The sequence below is a fragment of the Parambassis ranga genome, chromosome 18 (genome assembly GCF_900634625.1).
Source record: "Parambassis ranga chromosome 18, fParRan2.1, whole genome shotgun sequence".
Classification (NCBI taxonomy): domain Eukaryota; kingdom Metazoa; phylum Chordata; class Actinopteri; family Ambassidae; genus Parambassis; species Parambassis ranga.
Genome location: NC_041038.1, coordinates 7311014 through 7335069, shown reverse-complemented (window position 1 = coordinate 7335069; position 24056 = coordinate 7311014). Strand labels below are relative to the sequence as shown.

The 24056-nt window shown below is 41.0% G+C and overlaps 1 protein-coding gene across 27 annotated transcripts in view; it reads left to right on the top strand.

Annotated features, from left to right (window-relative positions):
- LOC114450587 (receptor-type tyrosine-protein phosphatase delta) overlaps positions 1 to 23755 on the top strand; it is a 112721-nt gene extending 88966 nt beyond the window's left edge. For 14 of the 27 annotated variants that reach the window (XM_028428708.1, XM_028428706.1, XM_028428700.1 and 11 more), the window contains 17 exons: positions 48 to 257; positions 1385 to 1545; positions 3367 to 3378; positions 3915 to 4027; positions 6003 to 6044; positions 6597 to 6694; positions 8499 to 8622; positions 11439 to 11614; positions 12673 to 12792; positions 12879 to 13033; positions 16804 to 17089; positions 17909 to 18087; positions 18451 to 18577; positions 18778 to 18903; positions 19833 to 19987; positions 20138 to 20273; positions 20607 to 23755. In XM_028428708.1, coding sequence (XP_028284509.1) covers positions 48 to 257; positions 1385 to 1545; positions 3367 to 3378; positions 3915 to 4027; positions 6003 to 6044; positions 6597 to 6694; positions 8499 to 8622; positions 11439 to 11614; positions 12673 to 12792; positions 12879 to 13033; positions 16804 to 17089; positions 17909 to 18087; positions 18451 to 18577; positions 18778 to 18903; positions 19833 to 19987; positions 20138 to 20273; positions 20607 to 20675 — 2289 coding nt within the window. In that variant the 3' untranslated portion in view covers positions 20676 to 23755. The remainder of the gene's footprint in view (positions 1 to 47; positions 258 to 1384; positions 1546 to 3366; positions 3379 to 3914; positions 4028 to 6002; positions 6045 to 6596; positions 6695 to 8498; positions 8623 to 11438; positions 11615 to 12672; positions 12793 to 12878; positions 13034 to 16803; positions 17090 to 17908; positions 18088 to 18450; positions 18578 to 18777; positions 18904 to 19832; positions 19988 to 20137; positions 20274 to 20606) is intronic. The other 13 variants (XM_028428713.1, XM_028428715.1, XM_028428719.1 and 10 more) reach the window with 3 other exon arrangements.
- The last annotated feature ends 301 nt before the right edge of the window (positions 23756 to 24056 follow it).

The following is a 24056-nucleotide window of genomic DNA, read 5'->3' as shown; positions in this document are numbered from 1 at the left end:
CGTCCCTCTGTGTTATCAACTGTCTGCTTCTTTACTCTTCACTGTAGCTGCTGAAGGAGATAAACCGAACAAGCAGAGGCCTTCGCTTCCAGAGGCAGGCAGAACCCAAAGCCTATATTGCTGCTTACTTCAAAGACCTGCCCAAAGAGTTCACCCTGGGAGATGGCAAGATCTATGGCGACTTTGAGAACAAGCAACTCCAGAACGGCCATGAATACATCTTCTTTGTGCTTGCAGTGCTGGAGATGTCTGAAAATGTAGGTTTCTCCCACTGTATTATCTCAGTTTTACCCACATTTGTCTTATATTATACACTTCAGCTTGTACATGAGCTGGCTTGCCCCTTGGGTATCTCATGGCAGTGATTTCATGTTCTTTGTTCAAATAGGAGCACATGTAATAGACAGAGGGGGTTAACTTATTGCATCTTGGCTGAGGGTCGGAGTTTGCTTCTGGTCAGACATGTTACCTTGAGCCCCTGTGAGGTTTTAACTGGTAAACTTAAAGCTGCAGCAGACCCAAGAAGCTGACCCTTGCTGCTTTAGGGAGAGAGGCCCCTTAAGACCTTAGCTGATCACAAGTCTACCTCGATAACAGAGTTGCTCTTTAATTGCGTCCTACGTGCGGTCTGCCTTATCTCCATTGCTGCAGCTATTGTGTTAGTGTGTGTGTGTGTATATATGTGTCTGCCCAGACAGAAGACCAGAAAGCTGCATGATTAGGCTGCTGCAGGCGAGATGATGGATTTGATGAGCTGCAGGGTCTATAGTGCTGCATCGTGCTCTCTCCACTAACCCAGAGTTCAGGTAGAGCAAAAACGATAATGACGGACGGAGGGAAATCTCTAATTTGCCCACTGAAGCATATATTTTCTTCCCACAGGACCATTTTTTTTATCTCCACTTAGAATATGAAATGGTTCAATCAAGGCTCCTGTATAGGGGAGATGCTGAAGATAAATTTGATTGGTCAAACTGCAGCTTAGCAGAAATTAGACAGAGAGAAACTTTGTTATGGCTTTTAACTTATGTTGTTGGTCAAGCTTGTCAGAAGTTCCCCTGAAGATATGGTAGGATCAGCGTCAGCTTATGCTACTCTGCATTAGCTTAAGCAAACTAGTGAACATCCAATCATCTGATCATCAAACATGAAATGTAAAATACATCCTGTAGCTTTTTGCAACACTTCCACACACCTGCTGTTGCCATGGTTACCTTTCTCCTTCGGGGTTATCAGGCTACCATTGTCCCTTGGCTCAGCATGCAGTCCCCAATGCTAGTGTAAGAACCCAAAACCAAGATATGAGGGTTGATTAGAAAAAAAAAATAATGGTAGAATATTGAGATGGAATATTAATTATCTGATTCACTTCTCTCTATCTCAGATCATGTATGCAACCAGCCCCTACTCTGACCCAGTCGTGTCAGCCGACATCGATCCCCAGCCAATCATTGACGAGGAGGAGGGCCTTATCTGGGTTGTGGGGCCCGTCCTCGCCGTCGTCTTCATCATTTGCATCGTCATTGCAATCCTTCTTTATAAGAGGTGAGGACATGAAATGATACTCTACACAGAGCACGGGAAAGGAACAACTACCACTACACGTTGACACTATACACATATCCACTGCATGTGTATAGTGCAACACATGTACTACATACACATTATTACTTATGTATGTGTATTTAAAATTCATGTATAACCACTCAGCATTTATGTATGCCTATTAAATATTTAATGCTCATGAAACCAACACACACAAATTTTCAGTAAGCATGTACAAATGCAGGCATTAAATGTAAGATTTTAACTTGACGCCTGAGGTGCGTTAATCATCAGGCTATCCATGACCCTCACTCTCAGTTTATACACTTTAATATAAATCCAAGCATGCTGCTACCCAAACTGTCAAGCCATCAAGCGCAGGCGCCCACGATCCTTCACACAGACACGTGCGCTGACTGAAAGTTAATCAGACACATCCCTGCACGCACAGACACATACTCGCAAACCCACAGTAACACTGTGGAAAAGCTGAAGTGCACTTTCACACTGAATCAAAACAGCCCTTTTTGCCTGAAACCCCCTAGTGGTAGTCAGACCTCGTGCTGTCACTGCTCATCAGTCAAGCGTAGGAGGGGAGAGCTTTGACTATCTGCTGCATGTCACTGCATATGTGTGCAGCTTTAGAAAGGCCCTTGGGGCCTTGGGCTAGCTTCCCAGCCTCCTACAACCCCTTCCTCTATTTACCACAACCCATTCCACAGGGGAACTCAGCTCGAGAACCCGGCTTTGACCTTAAGGCTGCCCTCTGTTTAGCTGGGACACACACATTGACATCTTGCATTTTCTTCCATTCTTTCCTATCCTGTCCCTTTTCACCTTTTACATAAGGCAGATTTTCCACACACACACTTCACTCAATCAAATGTCCAGGCCTAAGCAGAAATTGTCCTCAAGGTGTAATTTTGGGAAGGTAAGATTAGCAACTGAAGAGTCAGCACAAGCTCATATCAGAAAGTGTGCCAATACTGAGACAATCAATGGTATCAGTGTAATGTAAGAGGTTTTCTTTATTAGTCTGGATAATACAAAGGTACATTGAATGTGAACAAAGACTGCATATGGGATGGGCTTTTCGTTTGTGCCAGGCAGATTTACACATCAATTACTGAGCCAGTGTCACCGCCGCGTTAGAGAACATTCAGTGCATAACCAGGAGATATTTCTCTTGTCAGGATCAATTTTTATGTGACGGAGCGCTCCTCTTGTGCACAACAGTGTTGTGTGCATGAGGATGACCACAAGGAGAGGCATAAATCAGAGTAAATTGTACACCTACAAGTACAATAATTGCAGTCAGGTCATGTCTCATACCACAGCAATGAATTAAAACAAACAAAACAAAAAAAATCAGACATTGTAACAACTGCTTGATTCTTCCTCATTGGTGTTTACATGAGTCTGGAACATGCATCATTTCAGATTTTAATAAATGCAACAGTGGTAGGCAGGAAAAGACAGACGCAGCAATTACAAGTCAAGAGATGACTTTTATGCTTGAACAAGAAGCAATCAGCTGAAACCGCTTGAAATAGCAAAGATACAATGGATGAATCTTGGATGCACCTGGGAAACTGTAGTATTTGAAACAAAGAGCCCCAAGGCTGCATAATTGTGCATAATCTCTGAAGTGAAGCATCACTAATCTCGCACGCAAAGCAAAACTATGATTGGTATCGTTTGTCTCTTATGCAAGCACTCCTTCACTTAATCTAAAGAAAAGTTTCTCCGTTATATAAAAGCCAAAGGTTTTACAGCCTAATGTTGTGTTAATATTTCTCTCCTTGCTGACCAATGGAGCAGCAAACCAGACAGGTAAGAGCGAGAAAAAGTAGAACAATTCGTTTTAAATGACCCTGACTGTGCATTATAAAACTAAGTTGATGTCATTTGTAAAAATCATGATCACAGGTTCCTTACTATATCGACTGACAAACCACCACCACCAACATAACAGCACTGGAAAATAAATATAATACAAAAGGAACGAATAAGAACCCATGCAATAGCCTGTAGTAAACATCCAGGAGACAATAGAGTACGGCTTCCAAATTACTACAAAGTTGATTCCACACCCTATCTGACACTACACTTGAAAAGTGAACATTATGCTTCTCTAAAGGTAGTATTTAACGGCTAAAGGCTATTGTAGTGCATGGCATTTTGCTATGAAATGATGATATTATTTAGTCTCCTGCCTGTAGCCTTAGAAAGAATGTAGTCCTCCTTAATTACACATCTGTCTTCATTATTCACAAGACCACAAGGCAAGCTTTGTGGTTATATAATAAAATATTTTTGTGTATCATTAAAAAAAGAGAGAAGTAATTAAAGTCTGCCTTGTTCTACAGAAAAAGAGCAGAATCTGAAGCTAGGAAAGGTAGTCTCCCCAACAGCAAGGAAATGCCACTTCACCATCCCACTGACCCCGTGGAGCTTCGGCGTCTCAACTTTCAAACACCGGGTATGTATCCTATGTTTATTTCATGTAAACCAAACGGGAAGTAATGTGAAGTCTACCAACATCTCAAATCAGCTGACGATTCTTAAGATCGCAGATTTCCATCTTCCCAGGCTTCAAGCTTTGTGCTCCAAAAGTGGTTTGAACCAACGGTTATGCTGTAAGGACCTATAAGCAGTTGCAGTTTTAGGCGTGATCAAAGATAGTCGCCAATCCTGAAACCCTGCCACAGACATGTTGGGAACCAGGCCTCCAGCCATTGGCAGTGCCTGATACTCATGCTCAGTCAGGATAATGGAAGTGGAAGCAGTGGAATCAGTGTGCTAGGCTAAAAAACAAATTGCACCTTTAAAGAAAAACCTTTTTACCACCCATGGCTTTATTTCATACCCCGGGCTGCACCCTGAAGTGATCGCTGTGATAAGACTGCCACAGGTAGAAAATGGACAGGTGCTTGGAGAAGGCACAGAGGGTCAAAATGGACACAGTCCTCCCTGGGGTCACCTCTCAGTGGAAAATGAAGGGGGCAGAAATGCAAGCGTGATCGTTTCGTGGCATCTGTCATCTTCCTCTGCACCTGGGTTATCTCGGTCATCAGGACTTGACATGCTTAGTCAGAGCTCCATTTTTGATGGAGTCACAGGATGCAGACAGTGGGAGAAATTCTGTATGCAAGCCAGATGACACAGTCGTGTTTACTCGTTTTGACCTTTAGCGCTCAGGCAAACGGTCAGTGGTCATACCTGGGTTGAGTCACGTGATCGTTTCCCGCCTCGGGAGAAGCTTGGAGTCACAGTCCATTTATCGCCTGGAAGAGTGGAATGCATCTTTTGCCCCCTGTCCTGACCGAGAGTGACACCCTTAACTGCTGTCTGAGTTCCTCTGGCACAGACTGCTTTAGGACAGGTGTTCAGAGACTGCCAATAATTTTGTAATATCAAAGCCATATTTTTCAGGTCAGCTAGCGTAAGAGGTGCATGAATTATCCCTGCAGGCTCATTTTTTTGCAAAAGATTATGTATATTTATGAAAGCTCTTCAATGATTTTAGACTATTACAGACTGTTTCATCCCTAGCAAAGGGGTATTTTTCCTTTTGGCTCAGAGTGATCTCAACTATCCTTCCACTATTCCACTCGCCTCTCAAGCCATCATTTCCCCACCCAACAACCTTTCTGAGAGCTGGTATCTTGCCTCTAAAAAGGACCAAACATTTTTTCCAACCACCCAACCACTTTCTCTCAAGTCCTGAAGCGCTTCTACATTAGACCACCTCTCTCCCCTACTCGCTCGACACTTCCTTTCACCTCTTTACCTCCTCAATGGACATTTTCATCTTCAGGATGCTTGATATTTCAGTGACGGTGTGTTGGAAAAGGTACTTTCATTGTCGCCCCGTGGTGGAAATGGGTTTTGAGTAGTGGGCTGCGATAGAAACAGCCTTTTGCCGTCTTTGCAGAGAGAGATCTGAGAGTGGGTGGGAAAACAGAGCTGCTTCCATTAGCTAATGCCCACTTGTGCCAGAAACCAAAATGAAATATCACCTCTGTATCGAGTGTTGAGACTGTCGCCCGATTGGTGTATCAAAATGGCATATTAATTCTTAAGGTGCGGATTTCTGGCCATAGTTTGAACATCCGTTTTTGACCTCTAAACATATATTACTCAACTATGTTAAAAGTACAAGCACTACATCATCAGTCTAAGGTTAAATCAATATGTGTCACACAATATTCCACAGTCTGTTTTTCCCCTGTATGCTTCCTTACTTCCATAAAATAAGCATGGTGGCATAGTGCAGCTTCTAGCATGACAACTTGTATGTTACTAATGACATGTCCCATGTAGAGTACACATTGTCATTCAGCTACTTTATGTCACATTATAATTTCTTCCTCCTTTTTGTGAAAAAAAAAATAGCCATCACATTGTTATGACGTCTGCTGTGTACTTAATTCCACCGCCGTTTCCCTCCACAGGTTCAGGTGCTCCCAGTCACCCCAGTAACCTCCATTTGTCAAGTTAGTTGGTCTCGATTATGCATTTGACATGACATGTTTTTGTTTTTTCCAGCTTTTATTCCCTCTTTGTTTCCTGCTGTTTCACCCATCCCCATCTAATCCATCTAGTGTTAATGCTATTCATCACAGGAGGCGGAGTTTGAAATGACAGCCTGAAATCATGTCATCACTCAAAGCAGACGTCAACATCTGGCCTAACCATTGAATGTCTTTTTGTTTGTTTGTTTTTTTTTTTTGGGATGTTTGTTTGTGTCTGTGCTTTACGGTCATGCTAACTGTCCACTGCAGCATTAATAACGTTCTTCTCTCTCAGTAGGGAGAGTCCCAGTGGGGCAAGTGTGCTCGATGACTTCTCATTGGCTTCTGTGTCCATATTCTCTTTATGAGCATGGTCACTGCTTTGAGTGAACAAACTAGCCTAACAAGAACCACTCTTCCATTCCCCCCTGTTATAACCACATGCTGCTTATCTAATGATTCACTGTTTGCTTGTGCTTGGGTGATGCACTCTTACGAGACTGGTGAGTGACCCTCAGTCCGTCTAATTGACAGGTATGGCTAGCCACCCTCCAATCCCTATCATGGACTTGGCAGATCATCTGGAGCGCCTGAAAGCCAACGACAACCTCAAGTTTTCACAGGAATATGAGGTCAGTTGTGGTGTACTATGCACCTGAAAACACATTACATCACTCAAATACCAGCTTTGGTCCAGTAGAAATATTACGTATTTTTGAATGATCAAACAATGTAAGCGATGACTGCAATTTGTCTTCAAAGCTGAATATACATAGGACCAGAAAATGGTAAGATAACAGGAAAGTGACTCATCACTCGGAAAGTGAATGATCAGACTCAATCAGATGCAAATGTGGCTGTCTCTGACAACATTACAAAAAGTCACCTTTGAAACCATACAGACACAACACCAGGTTTTTCAAAATAAAACTGAAAAAAAAGCAGGAGGTCCTTTCAGACTGAGGTACGAACGGCCACCTTTTCTCTGCCCATTTCTCAACGCAGGTCGCTCAACTACTCCAAAATCTATGAGGTCATCGTATGGGTGCCTGCCAAGCTGCCCAATCATTACTTCAGCTTAAGTACATTGAATTCCAATTTCATAGTGCTTAGTGGAGAGCAGTGGAAAGCAATTTTGTGAGCACAATGAAATAAAGATTTTTATTATGAGCAATGTTACAGCCCACTGTTTCAACATATTTTGATAAAATATCAGCTGTAGCCAGTGGCTTGTCTCACACACATATTGTGCTTATTTCTAAAGGTGAAGCCAGAAGACAAATTAATTCCTATTAAGCCAATATGTTCATAAACGACACTTTAAAAGTAATTAATAAAGCTAATTTGTATTTGTCAAGAAACAAATAAACAATAAAATGGTCCACATTATGACAACAGGATGTTCAGCAACACTAACTGCATAAAAGCAGTCTGCTGTCACTAATAAGACGAGCACGGTATTTTTCCTGGAATGTTAGATAGAATGCCATCTTTTACATCTTTGTGATATTATACTTTTATTGTTCATTTATAAGTGATGAGGGACCATTATCAAACCCTGCTTTACAACGCCAGAAGAGGGTCCTTGGTAGCAAACTGAATTGGTCTCGTGTGGAATTCTAGTATGTGCCATAAAGTCCTGCTAATCAAATGAGCAGAGCTGACGGATCCAAAGCATTTCCTCTGTGAGCAATTCAGAAAACATTCTTTTGTAAATCCAATCATTTATATGTACCTGTAGAGGTTATCTCATGCCAGAGACAGCACTCAGTACACATAGTTCTTAGAAGTGGAAAATCAAGTTTTATTTTGCAATTTGCAGATCAGATCAGATTTGACTTAAATCAAGTAAACGTGAAATATTTGAGAATATTCATTAGCTGTCAGTGAGAAAACAATACTGTCACATAAAGAACATGTTTTCTAAGTGACAACACACTTCTATGTTGTATGTGTGCTGCGTAAAAAATCATTCTTCTTAATTTATGCTTTGAACAACAAATGTTAGAACACATTATTAGTTTTATTTTGAAATGTAAATAAATTTGTAGTTGTCAGATTGTTTATAACATAATGGTGATGAACACCCCTGTGAATTGTTGCCTGGGGCTCCAAGAGAATCTAGAATCAGACTGGTTAAAACTGTGTTTTTGTCAATACTGTGCAATCTTGCTGGTTTTGTACACAAGGACTCACTTCAGCACTAAAATAATCAATAATATGCATGGCATGTTTAGAAATGCAGAAATTAAGCGGGGGACTAAAGCAACATACAAAGTTCACAGTGCTGAAATATTCCTTTTACCAGAAAATCTCTTCTTTATAAACACATACAGTCAAATATGGATGCCTGTTTTAGTTTGCAGTGTATACAAAAGAAAAAAAAAACTATTTTCCTTCATTGTACTAATGAAAGATTTCATTCCCCTGTTGCAGTCCATCGACCCTGGCCAGCAGTTCACATGGGAGCACTCCAACCTGGAGGTCAACAAACCAAAGAATAGATATGCCAACGTGATTGCCTACGACCATTCCAGAGTCCTGCTTTCTGCTATTGACGGTATGCCGCCCACCAGCATCTTCCCTCCTAACTGCTGTATTGATTCTACAGATATCCAGCGCATTCTTTAAGGCCTCAGGAGCACAACCACGCTGTACTTTTAAATTATATTCCTGCACAGTTAGACGACTTACTTCCTTTTGATCCCCCCGGTGTTTGCAAAGAAATTGACTAAAAAAAAAAGACACCTCAAACTGGTATATTGTACCACCATCTATTCCAAGTACACATGGTATGAGATGATAGATACACAACCCTAACAGCAACACACAGGCACCCCTTTTTGTGTCTTGAGTCACAATCATAACAGGCAATGTTATGGCTCAAAGAACACATTGGTGCTTCCAGTGTATGTCAATTTTAACATGGCTAGCTACAGTAAAAGCTGTTAGCCTGGCCAGTTTATTGAAACACAATTGCACACACACACAGCTATTAATTAACCATTTCCATTGAAGCGTTCCCATGGAGGGGGGGACAACATAAACAAAGTGCCGCAGTAAATGGACAGAACAGATAGATAAAGACTGAGAGAGCTCTTTCTGCAGTCTCACAGAAACAGCACACAGCTTGGTGTTGATGCAACGTCATTAGCCAGACACATAAACACATCTGTACTACCACATTGGAGCCTTTGTGTTGGAGAAAGTGAGTAGTTCTCAGCCAGGGGGACATGGGGGACTTCCTCTTTTCCTTCTAAAGCTTAAACAAAGCCTTTTGGCAAGCAGTGTGTCCATTGTTTACTTTGATTGAGTTCTTTGAATAAAAAGGGATTTGGGATTTGACATCAGAGTCTGAAGACGGAATTTACTGATGTGGGGACGGATCAACAGAATCTTTGGCACACAGGCGCCCTAATGCTTGAGTACATTTTTGGACTTTAATTGCAGTGACATCACTGAATTCACTCTACTTTTGACGACTGACAGAGCATCTCTTGTCAAGTTGCCTGACCGTACAAAGCAAACGCTTAGCAGGATTAAACTCAGTAATCTACAGAACACTCACTTTTTAAATTTCTAATTAGAGTATATTAGCTTTAGTTAGCATATTTAGTTAGCATCCCTGACAATTCAATCTTTTCTCAAACAAAGAGAAGTGCTTGCAGATGTCAAAAGAAGCTTTTGACCTTTTTGTGCATCACAATAATAGTGGTCAAATTTCAAGACTTCTAAAATGACTGGTGGCTTTAAACAGCGCCCTCCTGTGGCTGTAACCTGTCAAATTGCAACGGCTGATCTTTTCCTTCTTGATCCTTAAATAAAAATATTGGTCCAACAAAGACCTCTAGGGCTAAAGTCTGGAGGAGGGTATTACCACCTCAGGCCCCTTATTACTATTTACAGGCTACTACTTTGCTACTGTTTTTTATTATTATTATTATTATTATTGACCCTTGAGCTATTCTCTCTATTTGGATGTGAGGAGGTGTTGTTAGTGTGATGTTTAACAGTTAGTGTTAGGGCTAAGCATAGTCAGCCCTTCATTACAAATTAGCACAAAATGTGCAGTAATAACATGCAACATGACTCTCACTTGTTTTCCCACTGATCTATTTTTAAAATAGAAGTTGCCAAAAATAGAAAATAGCCTGTAGAGGTCACATCAAATGTAAAATTCTGAAAAGTTTAGAAATCTGCTCTGTAATCACAGAGAAGCTGTAAGCACAGTGCATAATGTCTTAAAACAAATATATTATTACTCATCCTGCCACTAAGAATGATGATGCTCATCATTATACCCTAAAAGCATCCTATCTTTCTTTTGAGGTTCCTTTGTCTTTCTCTCTCTCTCTCTGGCGAGGACTGAGTGCTGACAACACTGTAGCAATGTTTATTTCTTAATAGCCATATTGACGGAGAAAATTGTGGAATTTATACAAATCCTGAGTGACAGAAAGCATAAAGGCAGAATCCATTTGCAAATGTGCATTAAACAACTTGCCTTATTCTCATTAAACCACAGTAATGTCTCCTTTTTGCTTTTTCTTTTCAAATTGAAAACACACTGGGCTTAATTGTACTTATCCCTTGTCCATCACAGAAATTGCACAGTCGCCTGGCTGTGTGCACAACTTCAACAGCAAAATGAGAGGGTGGGCGCCGGGAGGGGGGGGGGGGGGGGTCGTTGGAAGAAAAAAAATGTGTGTGGGTTTTTGAATGTGTTCATATTCCATTTTCTCATTTTTTTTCTGTTGAATAAGTTACCTGGGAGTAAAAGGGAGTCTGGGAGAGAGAGAGGAGGCAGCTAGAGTGAGGGGATTCTCTGAGACGTGGTGCTCATGCAGATGAGACTTATCTTGGTCGACCATGTGTGCACGGAGCCCCTAAACTGCCAGTCCTAAAGCATTGACTAGCTGTCAGCTCTGTCTCTTTCCCCTGGATTCGAAAAGGCTGCTGTGCCTTTCATTTAATGTAAGCAAAGGGAAGGAGGAGTGAGGGGAGGTGGGGGAAAATTGTTTTGCTAGTTTTTTGTTGGTTTGTTTTTCTCCGTGTGAGGTGATAGACTTCTAGAGGCCGAGCTTTATCAGTAAGTCAGCTGCAGATATGGGGACGGGGGGTGGAGGAAAAAGTGCTGATTTAAATGTGTTGTTGATAGCAAACACAAATCCGTTCGGGCTGTAACACTGGTTGCAAAAGTGTTTTATGTTATATTTTTTGAAGAAAATACTGGATTTACTGACAGAATGTTTGCCAAAACAGACAATAGCCTCACATGGTGTTATCAGAACAATATGTGGGAAGGAATGTGTCATTGCAAATAATTTGGAAAAACCATTTTACCAAACTACATTCTTATTCTCTTTTTTTTTTTAGGTATCCCTGGTAGTGACTATATCAATGCCAACTACATAGATGGCTACAGGAAACAGAACGCCTACATCGCCACCCAAGGAGCTCTGCCAGAGACCTTTGGCGAGTTCTGGAGGATGATCTGGGAGCAGAGGAGTGCCATCATCGTCATGATGACCAAACTGGAGGAGAGGTCCAGGGTAAGGGACGCAAATAGACAACCTATACATATTTACTCTCCATATGAAGCCAGCTGACTCCTGTTGCTAAAGCCACTAGATTACGCAGTGAAAAATCTTGGTTTGTCATGGTGAGAAACTCCCATCATTTCTCTGCAAAGCTTACACAGACTCTGTTCTGACCTTCACACTTGGATGTCTTTAAAAGCCTTGTCTGGCATTGACATACTGTAGAATTCAGTTCAATCTGCAAAGAAAATAAACTCTTTTTGTCGCAATTTGTTAGTTAAATCTGATCCATGATGGCAACTGTGTGTTCATGCCTCTTTGCCGTTTCCTAGGAGACCCACCTTCCATCCGTCTATACCATTATATTGTTTAACATTTCTAGTGCATGATGTGCTTTTGTTACAGCTAACCGCTCCCGTCTGTCATATTAATCAGTCATATAATTCACTGAGATGCACTCAAGCTGTCTTCATACAGTACGTTTTGCATATCTAAAGCTCAGCTATTTGCAAGTAAATTACATTACTCCTGATGTCACAAACACTGCATTGCTCTTTGTGTCAATGTTTTAACAGCTGCCTCTGAGAGGAAATTAGTAAGAGAAATCTGAGCTCCAAGGAAGCAGTACACATTCACCTAAAACTACTCCTATTTCATTGGACAATATGAAGAAAAACAATTAAATTGGAACCCACTTATTTCCTTCTCTAGTGCTTCTAGTTGTCAGCAGAGCAGCAATGCTATAATGGAAGAGTGTTTTATTGGCCGTTTACTGGGAAACAAAGCTGTACACTCCAATAGCAATAAAGCTGAGACGATTATATGACTGCAAACTGTGCTTACCTTTGTAATTATATTGTATGTCAGTACAATTAATAGCTTTGTTGGCTCTATACAAATATCTCAGAGCATTTCATTGATTAGAAAATCAAGCCCTGTCAGCAGGAATACGGGGGGAGTTTGAACATTTGTTCTGCTGTTATTTGATTTTGTAGATTTGTAGAAGTGTGAAACTGAGCGTGCAGTTTTACAGGGACACCTTTCTAATGCTATATTTCTCTTCCTTGCAGGTAAAATGTGATCAATACTGGCCTACAAGAGGGACAGAGACGTACGGTCTCATCCAAGTGACACTGCTGGACACAGTAGAGCTGGCCACATACTGCGTCCGGACATTTGCACTTTTTAAAGTAAGAACTTGTGTACACATTGGCTATGTAAATGTCTTAAAGTGTGTTGCCCACTAACCTCTCTTCTTCGCTTCCTACATATTCAGAACGGCTCCAGTGAGAAGAGAGAGGTGAGGCAGTTCCAGTTCACGGCTTGGCCAGACCACGGGGTACCAGAACACCCCACTCCATTCCTGGCCTTCCTGAGGCGGGTGAAGGCTTGCAATCCTCCAGACGCGGGGCCCATGGTGGTACACTGCAGGTAAGAAAACAACATGGTTTCTCAAAAACATCCTGAAGCATGAAATTGATTTTTTTTTCTCTCCATTTGCTTTAATGAATATATGAATACATATGAAAAGACATTCATGGATATTTAGATGTTTATATCTGCATCATGTGTGTACAGATAATATTTTTAACAGAGATTAGACTTCAATATATCTGTGGAAGAACAAACAACCCACTGGCTTTCACAGAAGGTGTCTTTAACATCACAGCACAAAGAGTACCCGTGTCATTGCCCCTAGCAAACATCTCCACCCACACGGATACACACAGACCTGTCGTCTTCCTTGCTACACCACTAACATGTCTGTCGCACATCAGCAGCCCACAAGTCCCTGGCTTATCCCTTGGGTTATTGCATCTGAAATAAATAACTTTAACGACAACTTCACTTCCCTCAGCGACATAAACGGCCAGACACCCTACAAAGAGATACGACAACACAGACTTCTGGCTTCTCTTAACTCAGGAAGTCATCAGAGGCGCTGTGACAGAAGGAGGAAAACCAACAAAGTAAAAAATTAGGAGACAGCGATAGTGAGCGTCAAAGATACAAACTTTTTTGTCAGAAAGTGACAAAAAAAGGAGAGGGATTACTGAAGAATTACCCCATGCTGAAGTTAATTAGCGGTAGTTGGCGAATCATTTTAAATTGAAAACCCTGACTTTTTACAATGTAGCAGAATGCGGGAATTAATGTCTCTGCAGATGGGATTTTTTAATTTCTCTGGCTCCCCATCAGATACAGTCATGTCCGAGCTCCAAATCCTTTACGGGCAACTTGGTGAAGTTACACCACATCTCCAATTTAATTTTATATTTACACACATGTAAAAATATCAGAAGTGTTTCTGTGAAATATTTTGTGGGAATCAGTGCAGGCTGAAGCTATTCATGTACTTGCAAAAAGCCCAAAATGAAAGTTATTTTACTGCCCGTAATTGACAGCATGGTGGCGTCTCTGGAGCAGTTGACTGATTAGTTCAGAAATTGCAGCTTACCATGTCTGTGCGTGCTAAGGCGCCTTATGCAGAGTACATAAAGACATAAAAACTAAGCAATCAAGGGCTTTTGATTTGTTTGTGTGAAAGCATGAATGGTAGCTGAGGAGGCAACGTTTAGATATTTTTTTTGCAGGGTTTCCTTCCTGATAAATCACTAATTAAAAACATGTTACTTCATCCTAACATGAGATGCACATATGCTCAGATTGAACCACCTGATTGTTCCATCTAATCCATACCGACTCCGCAAGAACATCATCGATGTCCCTCGATTATCGACCTCATTTTGTGGTGCACATTCTTTTGCAACATCATTACCGTGGGTATTAGTGGGTGGCTAATGCATCCCCTACAGGAGTATCAATCAATCAAAATGCAGTCATCTGTTTTGCTGCTTGTCACAAGGTAGCTGTCTTATAAAAATCTTCTTCCAGGGACAGATTTTCTGCTTTTCTGCTTTGTGCTCTTTTCACTAACCCGCAGGTCAGGGAATGTTATGTTCTTGTAGCTGAAGGGCTACCGGGGCGTTGTGAGGTCAAAAGGACAAAATTGAATGTCATGGACATCGCCGGCCTCTCCCGGTGACTCAGAAGGGAAACTTTTTATACAACAGCCCACAGATTCAAAGAACACTCACACACTCACACTCACAATAGTATAGTATTCACGCAAGGGTACGTAGTGAAATCTGCTTCCCCCAGTATTCGTTCTCCATGTTAGGTAAGAATCAGTATTCAATGCTCTCCTGTTGCTAAACTTATATCCAAGTTCAGCCTGTTTCAAAGAACCAGATTCTATACCTCTGAGTTGGTAAAAAAAAGACTTTTTTAGATTTAGTTTCCACATTCTGCAAAGTATTCATACACGCAAAGGACAAAAATGATTATCGACTCCATTAACAGCCACGCAGTGATCCTGGTGAGTTTCAGCTTGTGTGTGTTTTATAGGCAGAGCAGTGAAATGGTGACAGGTTCGCTGACAGCTAGAGATTTTGTAACAATACATGTGTAATTGCTTTCACTGCTGCTCGTGCTTTATCTTCGCGGGACTCATTGCAGCTGTATTTTACGCCGCGCTTTCCTCTCCCATCCCTTATTCCCTAAACTCCTGGAAAGCATATTAGTCTGACACTTAATGTGTGTCGACGTCCAAAGCAGCTGGGGTTTTGACTGGCTGAAAAGGCAGTGTCAGGTCATTAGTGCAGTCGGTCCGCCAGTCCTTCCTCCACTGCCAAATGTTTTCTGCTCTCTCTCGCTCGCCAATAAAGGAACATTACACATGTTCCTTGCATTTTCTGGTCATTTATTGAAATACTTCAGAGCTAAACTTGAGCTTAAGCGGCCCCTTCAGCTGCATACCAACTCATCCTCTTCTCTTCTCCTCCCCCCAATCCTCATCATCCTCTGTCACCATCCCTGCTGTCACTCTGTCACTTACTGTCTCTCAGGTCATCACTCTCCCACATTCAGGTCTGCACTGTAAAATGTTTTCAGATTGGAAACAGCTGGGGTAAAGCGAGAAATCTCTTCTAGAGTCTGGATCCCCTGCCCAGGGGTTGAGGTGTTCTGAGACCTGGAAGTGATTCATTCCTCAAATATCCATGAGAGCCCAATTCTTCCTTTCACTCCCATGCACTCCCATTCACCCTTCAGCTATGAAAAATGTCGTTCAAAAAAAAGAAAAAGAAAAAGAAATGTGCAGATGATTCAGCCAGTGTCAGCCATTTTGAAAGTGATCATCAGATCATTTTTTAAAGCCAATGACTCCCATACGTGTCTTTATTCCATTTGCAGCACAGTTCCAGTGCAGCATGGCACATTAACCAGACTTGGCCTTGAGGGACTAACTTTACTCCCTCTTGAGTTTTCCTTCTCAAGCCTTCCTCTGTTCCTCAGAGCAAATGAAAAACAAATGCTTCATCAGAGGGAGGAGGCACGAGGGCATGGTTCACACCTCGTAGGCATGTCGGCTTAATGAATTGAATAACCTATTTACTTTGGAGTGCCAAGTGCAAGGACTTGTCTTGTCAATGCTGAGCTGGAGCGGGAGGTAGAAGGAGAGTTAACGGACAAGATTTAGCACTACCCTGTCGCCCCGCGGTAAATGAATTGTCATCGGAAAACATCTTCTGTGCTGATCCGAGCGCTATTAAAACATGTAATGTGCAGGAGAGGGGAGCGTTTTGTAAATCGTCAGCAGTCTGCAGAGGGGGCTACATTTATACAGCATGGTGGCCTGCAAGGAGACGTCGAAGTGATAGAACAGTTTTGCCAAAGTGCTTTTTTTTTACTTTACGCATTAATGTAAAATGTGAATCTTTCAGTGCCACTTCTGAAGCTCTTATGCCATTTACGTTCACTGCTCTCATCTTAATGGCATTAATTGTAGTCACCTGCAACTCTAACAAAGCTGTCAAAGACATTTCCACTCAAATTTGAGACTATGCCTCCACATTTGTGTTCACACTCTTATGTTATGGCACTATGACATAATGTTGCTGCTACAATGAGTGATTAGTCCTGATCAGTTTGAGAGCACAGGTGGGGTCCAGAGAGACTGAGGACTGAGTGCCAAGCCCTCTTCTGCACACAGTGCCACTTCATATTTAATTACTCTCCAAGCCAAATGGAGGAACTTGGCACTGACAGTTAACCTTTTGGCCTTATGACTGAGAGAAATAAACTTCTTCCACTCATCTAAAACCATTTTTTTTACCCCCGTCTTTGTTTTTATTATGCAGTGCTGGGGTGGGACGCACAGGCTGCTTTATCGTGATTGATGCCATGCTGGAGCGGATCAAGCACGAGAAGACTGTGGATATCTACGGGCATGTGACGCTAATGCGTGCCCAGCGCAACTACATGGTGCAGACAGAGGACCAGTATGTTTTCATACACGACGCCCTCCTGGAGGCCGTCAACTGCGGCACCACCGAAGTGCCCGCCAGAAACCTATACGCCTACATCCAGAAACTGACCCAGATAGAGGGTGGAGAGAATGTCACTGGCATGGAACTTGAGTTTAAGGTACGGATTGTTACTTCAACTTGGATTAAGGTTTAATAAACGGTTTACAACCCTATTTAATAACTCCTTACACACTGACAACTTGCTTTATGTAGAATTTACCAGTATTCTTTTTGGCACTTGCTGACCCATGTCACATGCAGGCCTTAGTGTCATTGACTGACCACTCTCAGTACAACTTCAAGACTCTTTCCCAGTTCTCATTAGGCCTGCTAGACAGCATGGGGCCTGTGGTTTCCTCTCTATTCCAGTTAGTTGACTCGCCTGTGTAACCCCACATACAATAACCCCCCCCTCCTCTCTGAGGTTTTCCCATCCATAGCTCCCCTTTCTTGAATAGCAGGGGTCTTGGTTTACATGAAAACGCCAAACACAGGTTTTCCCCACCACAGCATGGTTGCCAGAAGGACTTGAGCAATATACTGTGCATTTACAATGAAACACTCAGCCAGCCTCATCTAGCCTGTGGTGTTGCTGTATGCACGGTATTGCCTTGCTTGTCACGCACCTACTCTCTCGCTGTTTGATGGATACTGATTCCACCAAGTAATGATAAACTGGTTAGATTACATGCACTACTGTCCACTCAAGGCTCTTTTGTTTATGCATTGTCTTTTCATCATTATATACTCCTTTGTAAAGAAAAAGATGAGCTCAGATAATAATCCCTTTGATGCCATCATATATCTATATATACACAAACAGTTACATGAGCCAGCCCATGATGCTTTGGATTCTTCCTCACTCTCAAGACATCCAATTATAGCTTGTGGATCCAGTGAAATAAAACAACAGACTTCTCTTTTTCTCTTTTAACAGCGTTTAGCCAACACTAAAGCCCATACGTCACGATTCATCAGTGCCAATCTCCCATGCAACAAGTTCAAGAACCGCCTTGTTAACATCATGCCATACGAGTCCACGCGAGTGTGTCTTCAACCCATTCGAGGAGTTGAGGGCTCTGACTACATCAATGCAAGTTTCATTGATGGGTACAGGTAAGTGCTCTCGCAAACCAGTCAGGTGCCTTGACAAACAAAACAAAAAATCCAATATGTTGGTCAGGAGTCATTCATTATGCAGTGACTATTCATAGCTGGTTATTTATGATGGCAAGATAAACAAAGATAATCAATAATTATCATCATCCCAGCTATTTATTTTATACCTGACTTTGTATGCAACCCTGAACTATGCATATCAGTGCACGTTGCCATAAATTCCAATATAGGCCAATATCAACCAACACACATGTATCATTCGCTCTCTATTCCAAGGAATCATTAGCAACTGGCTGGTATTTATTTAAATGGGTCCCCATCCTAACTAACACTTTTACATGATGTGATTCATTTCCACAGGCAACAGAAAGCCTATATCGCAACACAAGGACCACTGGCAGAGACCACGGAAGACTTCTGGAGAATGCTCTGGGAGCACAACTCCACCATTGTCGTTATGCTCACCAAGCTTAGAGAAATGGGCAGGGTATGCATGCATTTATTGTCTGAGCATTTGCTTCTGGCAGCCATATATGAAACACGATACATATATGTAGGAACTGAGAATACAAGCTTTCTAGCAGTAGATACTGAAAGACAACAGTTTCTGGGAATGAACACAATGAAGCGCGTCCATGAAGAGAATGCTGTGGCTCACTGTGGTATTCTATTTTTCACTGCCTACAGGAAAAATGCCACCAGTACTGGCCAGCAGAGAGGTCGGCCAGATACCAGTACTTTGTGGTGGACCCCATGGCTGAGTATAACATGCCCCAGTATATCCTGAGAGAGTTCAAAGTGACTGATGCCAGGGTAAGCAGACATTGTCTCATAGAACACAGTTTAAAGGTCAACACTTGTTGTTGCGGGGATGGAGCTCTAAATTCAGAGCACTGGTTTACAGTTTGGCTGTGTGTGTATGGGTGTGTTTTCCAAGTCTGTGTTTGTGACCTGCTCAAGGGTTGCAAAGGACTGGGTGGCCAAGGTCACTAAATTCACTGCCAGGCTTTGGGTTATCGGTGCAGAATGAAAGGTTATTTTCAAACTTCCCATAAAGCAATTTCTTGATCACATGATTTTTGATTTGATCACGCTGGATGATGAACTCAATTTTTGTACATTTTGGCATTGTATCAAATATTTGTTTATACCAAAACATGGCCTTGAGTGTAACATGAACATAAATATAAATTTCTGAAAGTTATGACACATGTCGGTGTGTAAAAGAAAAACAAAAACAAAAAATAAAACAAATATGGTGCTGGCTGCTCTGAGCTGCCAGAGTTTTTAATTCCATCAAAGGCTTACACAGATAAATGGCACGGGCTACCTCCTTTTGTAGAGCATGTTACACTGTCTCGTCAATGGGATTGCTTTCCTTATCAAGGGGATACAACATCACTTAAGTAATGCACACCCTCAAAGTCGATTCTCCAAGCACCCTGTCAAGTGTAGCACATCAAAGGAATTAGCATCTTTAGTGTTCATTTAAATACATTCAGGTAAAATGACAGGCATCTTAATAACAAAACATTTCCCCTGATGCTGTAAACTTGGCGCCTGTGCTGGATGTATTGCACTGTAAAACCAAACATGACACGGATTATTGTGATGAAGATGGTCATGGAGTCGACTGCCGTGGGCTGGGCTGTCTGCAAAATACCTCTAACTGGTTTCACTTGTGTTTTTCATGACAGCTTTTCCAGATTTTTTGAGTTATTCCTTCTATTGTTCTCATACAGGATGGACAGTCACGGACGGTAAGGCAGTTTCAGTTCACAGACTGGCCTGAACAAGGAGTGCCAAAATCAGGAGAGGGTTTCATCGATTTCATCGGCCAAGTACATAAAACAAAAGAGCAGTTCGGCCAAGACGGTCCCATCTCGGTCCACTGTAGGTAAGCTATCAATCAGCAGAACACAGCTGCTTCTTGTACCGAGTGAAGCTTTCCTTCGGCATAACAAAACTCACACACATGAATATGAAAGAAGCTACGTTCAGAATGATCTCTGGCCACAAGCATGACTTGATGATCTGTCTTGTGCAGCGCGGGCGTTGGTAGAACTGGAGTTTTCATCACCCTCAGCATCGTCTTGGAACGGATGAGATACGAAGGCGTAGTAGACATCTTTCAGACAGTAAAGATGTTACGGACACAAAGACCAGCTATGGTGCAGACAGAGGTAAGGTGTTCTTTTCTTTTAAAACTGTACACAGGAAACAGGCTGTACTATATGTGCTTGTGAGGCTTGCAGTCTCTGTTACTAAACTGTCACTAATTTGATGGTTTACTCCAATCGCCTGAAAGCTCTGGTTAGATTCCAAGTATCCTCTTGAGCCAAACAGATTAACTTAAGCAGGCCTCTGTTAAAGACTATGATTAATTTAGTAGCTGAACCAGTCCAGAGTGTCTCATCTATTTTCAGAGCTTTTTGTAGGACTTCAACCTGTATTATTTGTAATATTTGTACTGTATTGGACATCTCTAAGAGGACCTTTTTGCTTCTTGTCTCCAGGATCAATACCAGTTCTGCTACAGAGCTGGCTTGGAGTACTTGGGAAGCTTTGATCACTATGCAACGTAAAAGACCCAGTATTGGAGGATAAAAGCAGAGGGCCCTTTGGAAAAAGAAAATCCCAGTGAGCCTCTCTTCTGAGCCATAAATTCCTGCTTGAGAAAGTACTCCTTAACTCCTTGCTAACAACTCATTAAGTGTTGGATGTGCGACATGACTTGTCAAAAAATGAAAAAGATGATTCCTGGAGGACCAAGAAGTTTCCCAACCCCGATAAAAACCTTGCCTTGAAACAAAGTGAGGGAATCCTGACTGTTGAAGCACCACATGAGGAATTACCTTTTTCTTTTTTGCTTCAAGGATTCATTTTTGGGGGGGCTCACACAAAACTGAATGAAACACAACAAAAAAGTCAACGGACAATAGTGACATCGTCAGAAATGCATCAGTGATTATGAACCATTACGAGAGGCGTTAGAGGCACACAGAAACATGGGGGGGAAAAACTCGATGCACATTGTAAAGAGAAAAAAAAAATCAGTTTCACAATCAAGTACACACAGACGAACCCATCGCAAAAGAAGACAATGCTTGGTCCACAAAGAGCAGGACAGACTTAAAAGTAATAATGAATAAATACCCCTTTTCCTGTCACAATGTTCATCATCTAAATTTTGGGGGGAGAGGGTAAAGCGATCTATGAAATAAATAAAAATGATTGATTTAGTTTTTTAGTACTTTATTATACAGCTGATGTGCTTTTTTTGAACCTTTTTTTTACACAAATTTATCGCTTGGGGAAAAAGTGATAAAACGTAAATTTTAATTTTTTTTTTAAAAAAAAAAGCTGTAGAACTGTTCTAACGTATGTGCTATTTTGCAGAGAATCTCTTTGCTTTTATTTTATTTTATTTTATTTTTCCCCCTCATTTTGTTGCACAAAATGGAATTCACACTACCAAAATGTAACTTTGTTCAAGAGTTATTTTTTGGTCTTGATTTTTTGTTGTTGTATTTTTTTATATAAATATATATTTTTTTTCTGTCCATGATCACATACATGGTAACTTAATTACTCCCATAAGATAAACTGGGCTTTGTGGAATCAACAGGGATGAGCAAAGTATGAAGTTGCTGCTACCGATTATCTTAGTTCTTCCATGTTAATGATGTTAAGAGAGAACATGATGAATTGGATGAGATATATGAATATAGAAATATATGGTACAGACTGTCAAATATATGTAAAATAAATATTAAAGTATACATATAACAATTTAAATATACAGATAAAGTATAGTATATGAACTATGGATTGTCTATGAAAGCTTTCAAATGGAGAGTTGTGTGCTATGGGGGAAATAAAGTGATTTTTCACTGGAATGCACATCAGTAGGACAAAACTGTATTCTGATTCAGTGCATCTTTTTCTTGTGCAATAAATATGCGTGTATTTTAGATAGGGTTTATGTGGATATGTTATTCACTCATGACATTATTGTACCCCCCTTCTCCTCCTTCTGAGGCATGGGAGTGGGAATGTCAGGTGCCATTTAAAGCATCACCGGTGCGTTTTTATTTTTCATTTTCTCATACAGTTTGCTATATTGGAGGCAGAGGGGTCGCACAGCTGCACTCACTGCTCCACACCATAGGGCAAGGTACAAAGACGACACTTTCTTGTGGTTCAATGGTAATGACATTTGGTTTATCATTTTGCATTTAGAGTGCCTTATATTTATGCCTGTTTTTTATAATGTTTCATTTAACATATAAATGTATCCTTTGAGTAACCTAGGCATTTAGTGTAAATGTAAATGTATAGTTTATTTACCTTTAGTATTCATTTGTCACACGATGAGATTATATATGCAAATAAGAACATTTCAAAGGTCATTTTTTTCATTTTCAGTGGCCTTATTGTGGCTGAGTGAATTAGAAAAAAAGATTTATATATCCTCTATAGACAAAAATAAAAGAAAAGATATACGGTATATTTAAGATTTTCAGACATACAGTCAGGGAAGAGACTGCAGAAAACAAGTCTCAGTTCAACAGGATAAAGTAACAGTACAAAAAACATGCCTAAAGACCCAAAATAAAGTGAACAGGTCACATTTTAAAATTGATTTGGTAAAAAGCTGACTTTACATGCGTCACTGCAGAGAGCAGATGTTGAGAAATACAAACAAACATCCCTTCTGTTGTCCTGACAATCCTAAACGGTGTGTTACGTCCCTTTTTTGTGACATAAACGTGGGGGTTTAGCTGGGTTATGTCTTCATCTTTGACTTCTCCTCTCTGATGGCTTTGTGGATGTGCATTCCAGGTGCTTTCTTTCCCTTGTTAACTCAAGCAGCTACGTGCTTTTTTTTTTTTGGCTTATTTTTGCTCACGTTTGTCATCGTTTGGAGATATAAAAGTGCTATTATTTAACCTCATGGTGGCTAATGTTACATGTTTATTTTCTCACCACCCTTTTTTTTCCTGTTTTAATTGAGTTCTCATATGCATGGTGAAACATTGCAGAATGGCCGAAGCTGGCCTGGTAGGAAGACTTGCACTTTCTCTATCTTTGTACTATGCACTGCCCTATTGATTCTAAACCCAATAATATATTACTTGAACCCATCTATAAAAAAAAAATCTCCTTAAGCGTTCACTTTGTGTGTATGTAAATAACACAAAAAAGGTATTGACTCTCAAAAAAGACAAAAAAAAAAGAATAAATAAGTTTGTGGCGAAAAAGAGCATCCATTCTGATGCCATTGTTACTCCAGCAGATGACTTCAGAAAAATCTGTCCCCCAACCATCTGTTCTTGTGGCTTCGCCATTCAAGCTTGGAGTGTCATTAACAGAAATAAACGTTGTGTTCTCTGCTCTCTCTATCTATCTCTCGTCTGGATGCATAGACTGAAAATTAAATAATGAAATTGTAAAAAAAAAAATGGCTTGTTAAAAAGATCATACAATTACCTCTGATTAGTTGTAAGCGTAAACTGTTTCTTTTTTTCTGAATGAAAGGAGTGCTTTTTATTTTCTTACTTAGGTTACATTGGTGGCGAAAGAAGTCTGTATGAAAATCAGTTCTTTGCTGACACAAGTTCCATTTGTTATAAATGAATTCTATTAAAAAATGTCAGTGTTATGCATCGGCGTTTCACTTGTTTCCCTCCACCTCACTTTGACTTGAAAAGACTGATGAAGCTATTTTACCCCCTGCTGGTCTGGGTCCAACATATTACCCACAGTTCTCTCATGAAAAGGGGAAATTGAGCCTCACCACATTTGAATAGATTTCCATCGCTCTGGTTTCTCCGTCACTGATGTCAGTCGCGATGAATCATCAGGGAGGAAACCTCTGACAGATGAAGTGCAAGCTGCTTTGTTTTTAACGCAGGTTTTGTTCACCCTGGTGGCTCGGTTGGTGTGGCGCTATTTACAGTATT